Consider the following 17981-nt stretch of genomic DNA (forward strand, 5'->3'; position numbering starts at 1 on the left):
TGTTTTTTTTGTGTGAACATAAGCACTTTATTTCTAAAAGGGAAAAACATTTTTTCCATTTTCTATTCTTGCTTGATTTTGTCTGGCAATGTATACTGAGCATCATTTGTATGCCCTTTTATTGTGGTTTTTGGAGTACAATAATTTATAATTTTGTAGGACTATTATAGTCCTTTAGTTCTCACACTTAATCTCACATAGAGAAAAAATTTTCTTGCAGTCTGCACTTTGTTCCCACATAAGTATTATTATTTAGGCATATTATATTTGTATTTATTGTTTTTCATTTTACCACGGATTTATTGATTCATACAGCAGCTGTGCTTCATTGCAATAGTACTTACCTGTTATTAAGCCAGTGTGTGCACTCCTTCATGTTCCGTTAGCTTGATTTGTTATACACGTTTTTAATCTTACATTTTTATCATGTTTCATCAATAAAGATTATTTTAATCTTTGAAATCTTTTTGGCGATGTATCGTTTGTACCTCTAGCCATGTTCTGGGGTTGTGTACATATATTTCCTGAATAGACTTTTTTTTTGCCCTATCATGTACTAATTTCAAGACTGTGTTAGCGTAAGGATTTGGAAATGCCTGGTGATGGTAAGTCAGAATGTGCAGGGCAGGAGCCATCTGCGCCAGTGTTTTCGACAGGGGATTGGGAAGCACCTAGCACAGGGGAAGAGGCAGTGGTGTCATCTAATGGCCCCAATCGTGGACCCAGGCGTTTGGCCCACCAAGTCAGGTGCCTAGATTATATTTGCCTGATCATGCTGGTGGTGGTTAGATTCTTAGTGGTCAAGCCCTTGCTGATCTTTTCAGGGAACAGGTTTCAAATGGCCATTTTGTTTGTCTCAGAACTCGCTTTAAAAAAAGTCCCAGACTGGGGAACACCTAACTCTTTGATGGAGAAATTCAGGAGTATCAGGGCTCTGCAGAACAGTTGCCTGCGTTCTCCCTCTGGTCACCCCACTGCCTCTTCCTGCCTGTTTTGGTGCTGCCGATCTCTACCCCTCAGTACTACTGGCCTAGCCCTGCATTCCAGCTTCCCAGGTTGGATCGGTGACTTTGTACTTCACCACCTCGCTTTCCACCACCGCACCCTGGTTTCTGTGACTTAACAGCAAGACTTAGTGACAACTGTGTCTCATCATCATCTTCCTCCTTATCCCAAATTTGTTGTTCCCCTCCATCATCATCTTGTGGCCGTGGCTGCTCTAAGGTTTGTGCATCACTAAACAGAAAGTCCTCATGTCCCTCTTGCAGCATGCAGGTTGAGAAGCCACAATCAAGAAATGTTGGGGTAAAGAGCTCCTTGGAGGGTCCTAGTGTGGGATCACTATTCTAATGGGACTCAACATGATGGGAGGAAGGAGGATCAGGGTGAGGATTAAATGATCCAGACTTTAGGCTGGTGAGACTGAGCCATATGGAAGACTGGGTGGTGCTGCCAAGCCTGCTGGATGCATTATCTGCTATCCAACAAACACCTGTTCGCACTGCTCTGACTTCAGAAGTGGTGAACTGTGCCTTTTGGCAAAGTGGGACAGGATCCCATGTGTCATGGATGGGAGTGCTTCTTGTGCTCCAGCAACAGGAATAGTCACACCTGCCCCACGTCATCAATTTCTGCGTGCACATTCATCAGCATTTCCACTTCCCCGTCCCTTAACACATGCCTTACACATTTTTTAATTGCTAGGTCTCTTGAAGCCAAGTTTATTTTTAATAAAAGAAAAAAATTGGTCATCTGCAGCAATCAAAGTGGTTTTGAGGAGTGTAACAGTGTAATAATACAGCCGGGGGGTAGACACATCAGCACATTCCAAACTCACTGTGCTGTTTGCTGCTTCTTCCCTGGTGCGTCCCACATTCTTCCTGGAGTTCAATGGACTGGAGGCAGAGCCCAGCATAACTTCAAACAATAAAGATTTATTCTCTTCAGGACACAGCACATCCAATACACCTTTAGGACACTTGATACAGTAATAGCAATACATTTTCTTCAGCTTTCCCTAGCTTCTTCTGCTACACCAGAATGGAACACAAAGTTACAACGGGATGAGGAGCCCGGTGAAAACAGCACTTCAACCTATCTCCCTGGAACTGACTTCAGTCTAGACACGGAAAAAACCATGTACTAGGTCGTCCACCCCCATTTGGATATCCAGCCCAAGCACTCGCTGGTGGTCCACTCGACTACTTCTTCAGCACCCAGACTTCTGCTGACACTTCATAAGTGACTTCTTCACTATGTTGCTTCAGATACCATACACTTCACTTTTCTTTGCTCTGCTCAATTCTCCCACATCTACTTTGGATGGCTAGGGATTCCACTTCTCACACTGTGTGGCAGTTATGCAGCTCAGGCACAGGACCATCTGAGCCACACCAGGGGTCTACCCCCGACTGACTAAAACCAGGAAATCTGTCCAGCTAATTCCCAGCTACCACTCCTACAATTAACCTCTAAAGTGTCCTACAACTATGCTTCATTATGCAGTGTACTCAGTGCCTCCATCTAGTGTCCTTTTCCCTAACTGCACTGTCCCTAACATATATAATACACAGATACGTAAATATGTCACATTTAAATATACATGACACATGCAAATATGGCAATCATATACAGGTAACTAGTAGCAACAACATTTACAGGGCTAGGCCCTGTCCCTCTTACATACCCCCTTCCTTAAACCATTGTCCCCGACAATGGAACAACAATACTACATTTTCCTGCAAAACATAAATATACCTTGTTTTAAATTAGCATCTATATTAATATATCAAACTCTTTTATTTTACAAGGATACTCCACACAGGGAGAGCAATAATGTCCACTTTTTAGTATGATAATGCACAGGTCCATATATAAAAACTTCTTACAAAAAGGTGCCTTCCTTTGAGGGGAGCACAGTCTTCAGCTCTTTTCTAGAGCGCAGCAGGGTTCCCTTACCCTGAGGGGACGTGGAAGAGTCCCTGAAATGTGCAACGTGCACTTAAAGGGAAAAGCACACTCAGTTCAGTGGCGTGCATCCTGTGCGGTTTTTCCACTTGATGCCCTGGCACGAGCTGAAAAGTCTCCGGGGTGATAAGCATGGTCAGGAGCAGAGGCGCCATCGATTGCCTCTGCACATGGATCCGCATCTTCTCCAATGGGATCATTTTCCACCAAAAAAAACCTGACAGGAGTGCGGGGGCAAGGTGGCGTGGGTCTTGGGCCTAGTGTCGGCATTGCCCCGGGAAAGTGATGGTGCAGGGGCTGTGTGACCCGTTGCGCGATGGGGTGAAGGCTCACTCACGGCTAGCGATCTCGCTGTCCCGCTCAGGCTGGCCCTCTTCTCCTGCACGTACTGCCTCATGCGGGAGGCGGGGGTTTCTTCCGGCTCCGCTTCCTCCTTTTCACGGATGTCAGCAGCACCCTCAGACATGGCAGCGACGTCCTCCTCCGGTCAGGTGGTCTCCGTCAGCTCGCGGTCACTGCCGGTACTTGTTTCCGGGGTGCACTTGTGTTCCATCTCCGGCGGTACGACGGGAACAGCTTCCGGGCACGTTGGTTCCGGCACGGCCTGCTCTTCCAGCCTTGGCTCCTCGGAGTTGGCCACCGCTTCCGGTCCCCACTGTTGTGGAACTGGCTCCGGAGACAAAGGTTCCGCCTCCCGCCGTAGTTCCCGCACGGACTCCTGCTGTCGCTGGAGCTGTTCTTCCTCTTGTGACTCCAGCACGGCACGTCTTCTTGGTTGAGGCACTGCTAGTGCAGTCACTGATGCCTGCGAAGGGGAGAGATGTTCCTAATGTTGAGGTCCAGATCCCGGCGGCCTCCTAGGTTCCTTCAACACAGGTAAGAGATTTTCCTCTGCCAGGTACTCTGTTTCTGGGCTCCTCCCATTCCAGGGTGGGGCCCTCTCCGGCCTCTCCACCCATTTTCGGGCATTAGGTGGGAAAGGGCGAATGTCCATCTGCACATACCACTCCTGCGGACCCGACATTGTTGACAGCTCTTGTTTGGCGCCATCCAGACGCTGTCACGCCCATGAAGCACACCTTGTTGACAGGGACAGTCCTTTTTGGTGCCACAGCCCTCCATCTTGGCGGTCGCCATATTGGGGACCACAGATTCACTTTCCAGTTCTTCTTTAGTCATAGCCGGTGCTTTAGTCACGTTCAATTTTAAATATTTTTTGTCACATTCTTCAATCTGTACATTACAGTATGGGTCACTGCATTCAGTTTCACTCTTCCCATATTCTTCATCTCCGCTGCGGTCTCACCGCCATATGGGGCAGCGATATTCTGCCGACTACGCCAGTTGTAAAACCATTGCTGGGGGTAGACACTTCAGCACATTCCGTACTCGCTGTGCTGTCTGCTGCTTCTTCCCTGATGGGTCCCACATTCTTCCTGGAGTTCAAAGGACTGGAGACTTCTTCACTGACCTCTTGACTACGTTGCTGCAGATACCATACACTTCAGTCTTCTTTGCTCTGCACAATTCTCTCACATCTACTATGGATGGCTAGGGATTCCACTTCACACACCGTGTGGCAGCTATGCAGCTCAGGCACAGGACCATCTGAGCCGCACCAGGGGTCTACCCCCGACTGACTAAAACCTGGAAATCTGTCCAGCTAATTCCCAGCTACCACTCCTACAATTAACCTCTAAAGTGTCCTACAACTATGCTTCATTATGCAGTGTACTCAGTGCCCCCATCTAGTGTCCTTTTCCCTAACTGCACTGTCCCTAACTTATATATAATACACAGATATGTAAATACGACATATATATATATATACATGACACATACAAATATGGCAATCATATATAGGTAACTAGTAGCAACAACATTTACAGGGCTAGGCCCTGACCCTCTTACAACAGAACGCAAAAGTGTATGGATGGCAATCAAATTCAAACCAGAAAAATGGTTCAATGCTTTTTCTCAGTTTTAGAGACCACAGAAAGGATCACAGACCACGTAACACTGATTGCCTGAGAAATTAAAGCCTACAAATTTTTTTAAAAGCTTTTTAGCAGTTTTAGAGATTACAGTAATTTACTACGCACTACAGAATAGTGTATGGCTGAGAAATGTAGCCCAGGAAAATGTTTCAACGATTTTTGGGTGTGTTATATAACAGAAAAAAGGACCTCAAAGCAAGTAATACTTGATAGATCAAAATATATTCAATTTTTTCAGCCCACGGGAAAAAAAACTGTAGCTATATATATGAACAGACTGCACAGGTCTAATCCCTGTCTACAGACTGGATTCTGTCACTTTTCCTACTCCTGTAACTCTCTCCCTCCCTAGGCTAAATGCAGATTGTATGTGTTGCAAACGATTAGCCCTTAGAAGGACTGTTAGTATGATGGCTCAGCTTCAGCACCAGTATCAACACTACAGGTCTCTGATTCGTTATACTGTTATACAGACCTAGACAAGCACTGTCTCCCGCCAATATGAAATGTCACAGAGCTGTGCAATGGTGTCAGTGTGCTGATTCTGGCGGTGCCTGTCCTTTTATAATTCCTGATGATGTCAGATGGCCAGCCAATCACAGTAATGCCACCACCAAGATGGCTACGGCATTAAAGTGACTCACAGGCAATCCCCGCATGCTTATTGGCTGCGTAACAGGCGCCAAAAATGCGGAGCGGGGATTAAAGTTTTACATTGAGCATCGCCCATTACTTGCCAAGTAACGAGCACATCCGAACACCGTGATACTCGAGTGATAACAGAGTATCACTGAGCACGTTCGCTCATCCCTACGTCATGACAATAGACTGGGGAAAAGTAGAGGTTTTAAAGCTACTTACATGCAATTTTTTTTTACAGGAATCAAGACAAATCACCTAATAAAGTGATTTTCAAGGCGTCATAATTTTCCATGCTAGACGAAATTATAAGAAAAAAAACAAACTGAAAATTTAGTTACTCTTTAAGGTGCATTGAATATCCACATGAGCAGCTTCCTGGTAAAGGTAACAGTACCATTAATTAACAAAAATGCAACAAAGATATTTTAAAAGAGTTTTCCAAGATCAGAAAAAACTGTACCTAAGGAAAGGGAACACGGCATGGGTAGTATAAAGAAATAAGACTCGCTACTCCCCCAATAAATCCTGTGTATTCCGGCACTACAACTCCCTGCTGTTTTATCTACTCTACTGCAACGATGATATATCCAGCTACCTACAGCAGGGGCACACAACCTGCAGCCCGAGATCCACATGCGGCCCCCAAACTTCTGTATGCAATAGTTTCTATGTCAAAGGGATATAAGGGGTAATATTTCTCCTTGTGGCATGTTCTGGCAAGTTTGGCATGGCAAAGTGAAGAGTCTTAAGAGCCATATATGCTCCTCTGGGAAATTTAAATATGCAAATTGTCTCTTCAGAGAGGACAATAGGTGGCGCTAGAGTCCATGTATTCTTCCTCTCCAAAGAGACAATTTGCATGTCAAAGGGAAGAAGATGTAGCACACTGCTTAGAAGCATTGATGGGCAAGCGCAAATAGAGCACTGTGTAATCATATCTGGGTCCCTCCATAGGTCAAGAGACTGTGGTTCCTTAAAGAAGTTGTCTACCAGTAGGACAACCCCTTCTTAAACTAACTTCTGTCCCGATAAAATAATAAAGCCTATACTCTCCTCCTGTGGCGGCGCCGTTCCAGTGGTGTCTGCACTCACTCTCCTCTGGGCTGTGATGTGGTGGAATGACATGTGATGCCTGGCACCCAATCAGCGCTGGCGTCACTGTCTCCGCCTTCGGACAAACTGAATATGAAGAGGAAGTCCAGGCTGCAGCTGATCTCCGGCTTCCTCTTCATGTTCAGTTTATCCAAAGGCGGTAACAGTGACGCCAGTGCTGATTGGGCGCCAGCATCACATGTCACAACACCGCATCACAGCCCAGGGGAGAGCAAGTGCCAACACCGCGGGAACGGCGACGGCACGGGAGGCGAGTATAGGCTTTATTGCTTTATCAGGGCTGAACATTTAGTTTAAGGAGTTGTCCTAGTAGTGGACAACCCCTTTAAACCTATTTAGCACTCCAGACAGACATACTCTAATCAGTGTTCCCCAACTCCTGTCCTCAAAACGGTTCATGTTTTCAGGATTTCCTTAGTATGGCCCAGGTGATAATTGCAGTACCTGCACAGGCAATAATTCCATCACCTGGGTAATACGAATGAAATCCTGAAAACATGACCTGTTGGTGGCTCTTGAGGACTGGAGTTGGGGAACACTGCTAAGTAATGAGTGGTGAAAGAGAGCACCACACTTCCAGATATGTGAGAGTCCTAGTGATGGGACCTGCATCTCTTAGACATATACTTTTGATAAGCTGACAAACCTTTTAACAAAATGAATACCCTTTCTAAATTTTACTGTGGCCCTTGGAATTTGCTCAGTATGACATTATGGCCCTCAGAAAATAAAAGTTTGTGCACCCCTGACCTACAGGACTGATGCCAATCATTAACATTCGCAGTGCTGTAAGGGATCGCTCACACGAGCGTATTACTTGGACGAGTGCAATCTGATAAAAAAAGGGATTGCATTATGTATTTTTGTGGTGCCCCTGAGGCTCAGTCGCCACAGAGGTACTGCACCTCGTCCTGAGGTGTGGTATCCCACCATCCAGGTAAGGTGGAGACTCCTGACCACGCTCCAACATCTGCACCCCACACCACAAAGTAGTGTAGCAAAGCACCTTCGGCGGCTCCCTGCTTGGAGTATAGCAAAGCACCCATTGGTGGCTCCCTGCTTGGAACACGAAACGTGCTGGGAGGTGGGTGGAGTTAGAGTACATTACAAGGAGCGGGAAGAGTTTAGGACAACAGTCAGTCAGTTGGTTAGAGAGTTGGAGAGAAGAAGATCCCTGGAGAGAGGGATTAATGGATGGAAGTGCTGCAGCAGATCCCAGTGACCTGGGTCTGCTGGCACGGGAAAGGAAGAGAGAGAGCAACATAGACTGAAAGCCTGATTCTCCATTGAAAGAAAGACTAGTACGGAACGTGAGGAGTAAAAGGAAACAGAGGACGTGGGATAGAAGAGAACCCTTCCTAGAAGTTCCAAGCGCAAGGCCGGGGCCCTGTCCCCGAGGTTGTATGGATACTAATGGTCCTGCAGTAGACACCGGAGGAATAGAAGTAGTGACCACTTTATTCCCACACAAGTCTTGGGGGCACAACAGCAACTGGATAGTGAGCCGGGACTTAGTAGCAAGAAGTCCCCGAAGCAGGCTACAGCTGTCTGCCGTACAAGTAGAGTTCATAAGAATATCGGACAGGAGGAACTCCAGTGTAACTCAGTACTAGGAGTACTTCATTTAAAGGCCTATAAGAGGAGGCGTTTAGAAAGGCACATGTTGGCGGAGTGTTGGAAAGGAGTATTCCATCTGGCCTGGAGGTTGACTGAGTCCCTGACCCGGAGGACACGGCACGGAGGCAGGCACCTGTTTGTACAACAGACTGTGAGTAAAGCTTTGGAACTACATGCCCTGGTGTCCTCCTTCCTGTGGAGGGCTATAACATCACTGCTGCACCACACCATCTGTCCCAGAGGATCTGTCTGCAGTGTCGGCTTACATCTTCATTGCCGAACACAACAGGTTGGGTCACGACTTACACATTGACACTGAACATTTACAATGGGCGCCCAGGGCCACGGGCCGGGTTCCAGCTACTGTGACATCTCCCATTGAGGACTATCGGGCCCGGTACCGAGTACCCCACAGCCCTGGGTGTGAGGGCATCCCATTTTTGGCGTCATGAACAGGATGACAAGACCCGATGCCATCGGGTTCTGTGTGCCTAAGACTTAAAACTTTTGGAAATGTGCAGAAGACCCAATTTAATAGACTGTGAAATGAATGTTAAAAATGGCTGCTGGTGCGGTGAAGAAGGGCGTGACAATATGGGTGGTCCTAAGAAAAGAGCGCGGACTGTCCTGGGCCTCCCCTGTCTGAACTTCTATCCGACAGCAACATGGCCCACCCCCCGAGGGGTCTGTATACTGGCTTGGTATGGAGGAGTAGGAAAGAGACGCCGCCCCCAGAAGGAGGAGCGGAAGCCAGTGGTGGGAAAAGAGCCCAAGAAGGAGGAAGAACGCCAGAACGCCATGATGGAAGGAGGGAAGAGGCCAGAAGTATGTGTGGAAGAAAGGCAACTCGCCCCCAAGCCGCCCCTGTGGAGCAAACGACCGCTGAGACACCCTCTGCAGCGCCCGTCACCACCTCAAAGCAGATATTGCCACTGGATGAGGCCTGCCTGGAGGAGATATATAAGGGTCCCGGAGCAGAATGGAGGACAGGGGCTGCGTTCCTGTCCGGACCTGGTGCGGCCGCGCAGGCCCCTACCGATGGCCTTAGTAGAAACCAACCTTGCCCCTGCTGGGATCCAGCTGCAACCCGCTCCGCAGCGGAGGGTATTTGCACTGTTGTGCCTTATTTGTTTATCATGGTTCTTTTTCTGTTTTCCAGTTTTATTACCCAGTTGCATTGGCAGCATATTTTTCACAATTGAACTGTGGAGATCATGAACACTGAGTGATCCGGACTGTGTTTGTAAATAGTTTGCACCTCTTTAGGTGCCCTTTCTTGGTTTTACATAGACCTTTTGAAGATAAAGACTACCTCACCTGGAGCATAGCTCCAATGAAAGGACACTGCAAGAGATTCCGGCTGGGAGCGGTGTCCAGCACTTACAAGAATTATTGAAGTTTTTGATGTGAAGTATTTGATAATGTGTCTTATGAAAGTATTAATAGGTAGAAAACAGCTTTTATGAAGAATATAGTTAGTCACAATAACTTTTATAGGAATGTTTTAATAAAGAGATGAGAAATGAGAATAAAGATTTGAAAGATGTAGGTGATGAACCAGGCATCAGCGGTTATCACTTAAGGTTAATGATGGAAAGTAGAAGATATGATGAAGAAGTGTGATGATGCAGAATACTTGAAGTGGTAGTGAGTTATAGCCAAAAGCACTTTTTGAATTAGGACTTTAGATAGTTAATTAAGAATTGTTTGCAACGTTCAAGAATGATTGCCTCTCATATTGAGAAGATTAGATAAGAACTGTTTATTAAGCATTGCAAAAAATTTTTGTACGTTCCTGTATTTGTCAACTTTTGTTTGCCTTGCAGCCCGCGGACGTGCTGTGTTTAACGAGGGGGATATGTGGCGCCCCTGAGGCTCAGTCACCACAGAGGTACTGCACCTCCTCCTGAGATGTGGTATCCCACCATCCAGGTAAGGTGGAGACTCCTGACCACGCTCCAACACCTGCACCACACACCACAAAGTAGTGTAGCAAAGCACCTTCGGCGGCTCCCTGCTTGGAGTATAGCAAAGCACCCATTGGTGGCTCCCTGCTTGGAGCACGAAACGTGCTGGGAGGTGGGTGGAGTTAGTTTACATTGCAAGGATCGGGAAGAGTGTAGGACAACAGTCAGTTGGTTAGAGAGTTGGAGAGAAGAAGATCCCTGGAGAGAGGGATAGATGGATGGAAGTGCTGCAGCAGATCCCAGTGACCTGGGTCTGCTGGCACGGGAAAGGAAGAGAGAGAGCAACATAGACTGAAAGCCTGATTCTCCATAGAAAGAAAGACTAGTATGGAACGTGAGGAGTAAAAGGAAACAGAGGAAGTGGGTTAGAAGAGAACACTTCCTAGAAGTTCCAAGCGCAAGGCCGGGGCCCGGTCCCCGAGGTTGCATGGATACTAATGGTCTTGCAGCAGACACCGGAGGAATAGAAGTAGTGACCACTTTATTCCCACACAAGACTTGGGGGCACAACAGCAACTGGATAATGAGCCGGGACTTAGTAGCAAGAAGTCCCCGAAGCAGGCTACAGCTGTCTGCCGTACAAGTAGAGTTCATAAGAACATCGGACAGGAGGAACTCCAGTGTAACTCAGTACTAGTACTTCATTTAAAGGCGCTATAAGAGGAGGCGTTCAGAAAGGCACATGTTAACGGAGTGTTGGAAAGGAGTATTCCATCTGACCCGGAGGACACGGCACGGAGGCAGGCACCTGTTTGTACAACAGACTTTGAGTAAAGCTTTGGAACTACATTCCCTGGTGTCCTCCACTTATTCCTGTGCCAACCTGCCCAGCACTGCTACATCCCTTGCGCCTGACGCTACACCATCTACGTGTCACTTCACCTACTCTGCCCTGGGACTACAGCCCTGCCTGTGGAGGGCTATAACATCACTGCTGCATCGCACCATCTGCCCCAGAGGATCTGTCTGCAGCGTCGGCTTACATCTTCATTGCCGAACACCACAGGTGGCGTCACGACTTACACATTGCCACTGAACATTTACAATGGGCGCCCAGGGCCACGGACCGGGTTCCAGCTACCGTGACATCTCCCATTGAGGACGATCGGGCCTGGTACCGAGTACCCCACAGCCCTGGGTGTGAGGACGTCCCATTTTTTTCTCTGTATTTGGCATGAAAAAAAAAAATTACAGCACGCTGCAATTTCACTCCGAATTCGGATGGGTGAGAGAAAAAAAAATCGGATGCCATACGGACCATCGGAGTGGCATCTGATTTTTACAGGGATTACAGTTCTGTACCATAAAAGGTCCTATAAAAGATTCATAGCTGCTGGATTAAAAAAAAAAAAATGGATTGTACATTAAAAAAAATCGTCCCCCTTTTCAGGATGAAAATTGGATCAAATTTTTTTTTTAAATTTTATTTATATGCTTGTCGCTCGTGTGACCCCAGCTTATGAGGAGGATTTATTTTCTAGACTATATGCGCCATAGTATTGGCTCAATTTAATCCATAAAACTGGTGTCCGTGCCTTGTGGCAGATTTCTATGTTTTAGACACTAGACATGAAAAGCGACATGACTTTAGAAATATAGTAAGTATGTCAATCTAAGGACAGAGTTTGGTATCAATTTTTATTTTAACTTTTAAAATACATTCATCCAGCCGAAATCCAAAGCCTGGAACTAAATAAAGTTCTCAGAAAAAGAAAAAAAAAATACATCACTAACATAATGACCTGTAAATCCAAGGACGTGTAGAGAATAGTCAAAATCAAAATGGAGGACTAATAACTACCATTAGTGTGATAGCGAATGGAAAAAGTTGTTAGAAGTGCAATGCACAAGTATTTATTTGACTCACTTATACAGTGGGGAAAAAAAGTATTTAGTCAGTCAGCAATAGTGCAAGTTCCACCACTTAAAAAGATGAGAGGCGTCTGTAATTTACATCATAGGTAGACCTCAACTATGGGAGACAAACTGAGAAAAAAAAATCCAGAAAATCACATTGTCTGTTTTTTTTTTCATTTTATTTGCATATTATGGTGGAAAATAAGTATTTGGTCAGAAACAAAATTTCATCTCAATACTTTGTGATATGTCCTTTGTTGGCAATGACAGAGGTCAAACGTTTTCTGTAAGTCTTCACAAGGTTGCCACACACTGTTGTTGGTATGTTGGCCCATTCCTCCATGCAGATCTCCTCTAGAGCAGTGATGTTTTTGGCTTTTCGCTTGGCAACACGGACTTTCAACTCCCTCCAAAGGTTTTCTATAGGGTTGAGATCTGGAGACTGGCTAGGCCACTCCAGGACCTTGAAATGCTTCTTACGAAGCCACTCCTTCGTTGCCCTGGCGGTGTGCTTTGGATCATTGTCATGTTGAAAGACCCAGCCATGTTTCATCTTCAATGCCCTTGCTGATGGAAGGAGGTTTGCACTCAAAATCTCACGATACATGGCCCCATTCATTCTTTCATGTACCCGGATCAGTCGTCCTGGCCCCTTTGCAGAGAAACAGCCCCAAAGCATGATGTTTCCACCACCATGCTTTACAGTAGGTATGGTGTTTGATGGATGCAACTCAGTATTCTTTTTCCTCCAAACACGACAAGTTGTGTTTCTACCAAACAGTTCCAGTTTGGTTTCATCAGACCATAGGACATTCTCCCAAAACTCCTCTGGATCATCCAAATGCTCTCTAGCAAACTTCAGACGGGCCCGGACATGTACAGGCTTAAGCAGTGGGACACGTCTGGCACTGCAGGATCTGAGTCCATGGTGGCGTAGTGTGTTACTTTTGGTAGGCCTTGTTACATTGGTCCCAGCTCTCTGCAGTTCATTCACTAGGTCCCCCCGCGTGGTTCTGGGATTTTTGCTCACCGTTCTTGTGATCATTCTGACCCCACGGGGTGGGATTTTGCGTGGAGCACCAGATCGAGGGAGATTATCAGTGGTCTTGTATGTCTTCCATTTTCTAATTATTGCTCCCACTGTTGATTTCTTCACTCCAAGCTGGTTGGCTATTGCAGATTCAGTCTTCCCAGCCTGGTGCAGGGCTACAATTTTGTTTCTGGTGTCCTTTGACAGCTCTTTGGTCTTCACCATAGTGGAGTTTGGAGTCAGACTGTTTGAGGGTGTGCACAGGTGTCTTTTTATACTGATAACAAGTTTAAACAGGTGCCATTACTACAGGTAATGAGTGGAGGAAAGAGGAGACTCTTAAAGAAGAAGTTACAGGTCTGTGAGAGCCAGAAATCTTGATTGCTTGTTTCTGACCAAATACTTATTTTCCACCATAATATGCAAATAAAATGAAAAAAAAACAGACAATGTGATTTTCTGGATTTTTTTTCTCAGTTTGTCTCCCATAGTTGAGGTCTACCTATGATGTAAATTACAGACGCCTCTCATCTTTTTAAGTGGTGGAACTTGCACTATTGCTGACTGACTAAATACTTTTTTTCCCCACTGTATAGCGCCTTTAATTCCACAGCGCTTTACAGACATTATCATCACTGTTCCCACTATCTAGGTTTCCTATCAGAATATGTCTTTGAAGTGTGTAAGGAAACTGGAGTACCCGGAGGAAATCCACAGTAACATGGGGAGAACATACAAACTCCTTGCAGATGTTGTCCTTGGTGGGATTTGAACCCAGGACCCTAGCACTGCAAGGCTGCAGCGCTAACCACTGAGTGACTGTGCTATAAACTATTCTAAATTCAGTATATAAAAATTAACAATATATCTGCAGGTAAATAGCATTATACAAGGTGACCAGTTCCCATTCAGGTTAGTTTTGCACAATGGTATATTACACCTCGTTTTTCTTTCTATTCATCTGATATCACACTAGAGGTAGTTTTCATTGTAATTTTGTCTACTCTTTATAGTATATGCTTTTCATGCACATTGATTAACACTCTATAATTATACATGTGGTGCCCAATCTTTTGAGTGTTTCGTTTAAAAAGTTTTGACAACATTTTGGTGAATAATATTGATCTAAAACGTAAGCCAACCGCAAGGTGGCATAAAGAAGAGAGAAGCGTCTAACGAGAAGGATGCCTAAATTTGATCATAATAATGAATCTTTCCTTTGTATTTATAAATTTGTACTAGGAGTATCATGCAGTACGAGCTTCACTTCTATTTTTCAATTTTGCTTCTTATTGGATGAAAGGAACGATATAAAAATATTAGAAACATTCCCAAAACGTCAACCGGAACTTGGAATTTGCTACATGTTCTTAAATCGAGACACTTGCAGCGTTCCGCTCATTAGTATCGGAATTATTGTACTTCTTCATTTATTCAGGTCTTGTTTCTTGAGTTGCCGTGTTCATTGCTTGTCCACACAACCCCTCCCTGCCCAGTCCTTTTATACGACTGTCTCCCTGGAGATGTCAGCAAACTCTGACTGAGCTACTGATCACATTTCCCAGGCCTGGCTGCTAGTGTCCTCCTCTTGCTGGATCTCCTCCACGGCCCTTCATAAAAACCTGATTACTTAATATCTCCTCAACATGAGAGACTTGCTGACAACCAGGAACCAAAACAGCTGGAAGGAACTTATTGAGAAGGAAACATTAACCCGGATGACCTGGAAGATGAAGTATAACAAAGAGCACCCAACACAGCCCGAACTGGAGACCATCAGGAAGAGGAGAGAGGTCTTCATTCCAAAGGCTATGACCAGTCTTCCTCCTCTGATTAAGAACCTTCCAGCCCTGGTGAGCAGGACAGTGGAAAGTGACCATGACCAGTTAGATATACTGAACTTAGCTGAAATGAGGCCGGTCACACCTCACAGCTCCCATGTGCTTTATGATGGTTTCTCCAAGGAGGGAAAAGGAAGGTCCATGTATCTGAAAGTGAGAAAAAGGTTGGGGCCAGAGGAGAAGTATCCGCACCCCATATTGTCCTCCTGGGATTATGGCTGGAGGCTAGGTAAGAGGACTTGTATAAAGTTAGTTATATGTTCCTAATTTCTGGTCTACATCTGTATTATGTAAGGATAGCCCTCTGGCTTTTTGGTGCTACTTATGGCACCAATACCCCATGGCATAGGACCTCTTTTCTCCACATCGATTTGATAATGACATCCCTTGGAAGTGTCCTAATTCCATCAATGAATAGGTCTGACACGTATTTTCATGTTAGATAAGAGTCAGTAATGAGCGGTCATAGAGGAACGCTTAGGAATCAACCCATGGGCAGACTAGGATGTCAAGTCTCTACCGCAGCTCCAGTCGAAAACCTCCGATGGGGGATAGGAGCAATGAGGATATGGAAAACGGTCTTAGGAGCGCAGGAACGAGACTCAGACGAGAGATGGGGTTAAACCACAACGCGTTTCGTCGGAGGATCCGTCTTCATCAGGTGGATGATGAAGATGGATCCTCCGTTGAAACGCGTTGTGGTTTAACCCCATCTCTCGTCTGAGTCTCGTTCCTGCGCTCCTAAGACCGTTTTCCATATTCTCACAATGTTTTTTCATGTGACAGAGAGAAATGAGCGGAATAATAAAAATTTACTCCGGTGACCTTTTTGGGACTCCACATATAATGGACTCTTCAAGTCCTTAATAAAACCTTGATGTCTTATAAATGGAGTTTAAAGGAGAATGACCCAACTCTAGTAATAGCATAATGCTTGCATGGTCAAATATTTCCAATGTCTTTACCGAAAAGCATAAGTATAGGACTATAAATTTAGATAAATTTGGCACCGATGTAGTAAATGGAAGGGCCAGGTTCCCCAAAGTGAAAGGTGTTTGCATCAGCTCTCCGCTCTGGTCAGGGGCTCGTTCAAACATCAGCGATTTTCTCATATGAGAAAATTGGTCCAAGTTTTATCAGTGTGTTTTTTTTTATTTTGAGTTGGGCCGGTGTGCTGTCTTTAGCATGGGTTTGGTACAAGTTTCATATGTTTTTCTTGGATGAGGAAAAACAAAATCCTCTATCTTTTTTCTTTTTATCTAGCAGTCTGTGTCATGACCAATTTTTTTCACAAACCCATTGACTTGAATTGTTGATTTTGTTCGCTATACAAAAAAGTAGTGGACATTTACTAGTATACGTATATATATATATATATATATGTGTGTGTATATTCAGTATATAAATAAAGGAACAGGCCTACCATATAAAATAATATACATATATATATATATATATGTATCTCATTTGCATATGGCAGTATATTATTTCATATGGCAGGTCTGTGTGTGTCTTTACACTCCATTGCCAGTGGTAAAAATGCAGTAGGAATTCAAGACAAAGACATTTCTGGCTTAAGTTAAAGGGTCAGCACCAAGGGTGAACACACCATTGGTGCAGCCTGGGTGGCCACACAGGGGTCCAAAATGTAAAGGAGCCACTACAATCTCCAAAACAGGTGGAATTGTGCGTTATCATGAGCTATTGGACTGCAAAGGTCCAAGTTTATTGTTCTTTGCGTGGTGGCCCCTTTTGTCTTTGTTTTGCTGCTGCTTCACTCAGAGGAGACAGGTGAAGACCCTTCACTGCCATCATCTGTACTCCCAAAGGAGTACATTGTGATATCTATGCAGCTGAAAGTCAGGCGACTAGACTGAAGAAAAGCACGGGTTTTGAAGCCACTTCCATAAATTTTTTTTTTTACAGAAAGACAAATCTCCAAAAGAAAGGGATTTGTCAAGTGTCATACCTTTCCAAGCTAAACCAAATCAATAAAAAATAAAGTTTAGTTACTGTTTAATATATTGATCGCGGGGACCTCAGCATGTTGATGAGTGATAGAGTAGTATAGTGACATTCGGTATAATGTTCACCATCCAATATTTGCATTTCAGGGGATGTCGTGAAAGATTTTCAAACTCCGATCCACGGAAGATCCCGAATCGTGAAGGACACCTTCTACAGCAGGAACGGAATCCTTTCTGTACCGTCCAGCAGTGACCGGATGCTCTGACGCTTCTGTAGCTCTTTTTTTTGGCACGTTTGCTTTCAGACGGCTGTGAAATGGGTGCACCTTAACACCTGTGTTACTACTGCAATGACTGGACTCCCTCTTAGGTTTTGCTATGATCTTATATCTGTTTGCTAGAAGGTCCAGATCTTGTGGCAGTAATACCGGCATGACAATGAAGCCGTCTGACACTGGCCTATTTCTGCTGTGTATTCTTTGTCATCCTTCTGATGTCTTCACTGCTTGAAATGAGCAATCACATAATAAAAGGCCAAGTGATTCATTACACCGCAATTAACATCGGCATACATTGTATCTTTACCATAATAACCTAGGAGGAGCTGCCATATTTCTGAGAAGTTACTAGGCAGCAGGTACACAGCCTGGATTACCACTACTTTGCAGGGAAACCGGTTCCACCAGAGTAGTTCCTACTGAGCAGAGGATTTGGCATTGTCCTTTAAAAGGAACCTTAAACGCTAATAACCTGCTGATATAGGCTTAATCTGTTAATGGTGTTCCAATGCTGCACGGAAGTCTTACTGAAAGTGTGTCTACCAGGAGACAGTAAACTTTATTCCTCCTGGAAGCCGTCAGCTTTCAGTCATAGGGGCTGCCAGCTTTCAGTCAAAGGGGCGTGCCCACAGCAGTTAGTCACTGCTTACAGCACGGCCAGGCACTTTGATTGACAGCTCGCTCTGCACAGATGCACTGCAGAGG

General features: G+C 45.1%; 1 protein-coding gene across 1 annotated transcript; it reads left to right on the top strand.

The window, feature by feature from the left end:
- The first annotated feature begins 14723 nt into the window (after positions 1-14723).
- On the top strand, positions 14724-17565 carry LOC141076453 (protein SPMIP1). The gene is made up of 2 exons (XM_073563910.1): positions 14724-15260; positions 17146-17565. The coding sequence occupies exons 1-2, from the start codon at positions 14837-14839 to the stop codon at positions 17262-17264; spliced, it is 543 nt and encodes a 180-aa protein (XP_073420011.1). The 5' UTR covers positions 14724-14836; the 3' UTR covers positions 17265-17565.
- Positions 17566-17981: the final 416 nt, after the last annotated feature.

The sequence above is a fragment of the Dendrobates tinctorius genome, unplaced genomic scaffold (assembly GCF_039654945.1).
Source record: "Dendrobates tinctorius isolate UK_male_01 unplaced genomic scaffold, ASM3965494v1 ptg000406l, whole genome shotgun sequence".
NCBI lineage: Eukaryota > Metazoa > Chordata > Amphibia > Anura > Dendrobatidae > Dendrobates > Dendrobates tinctorius.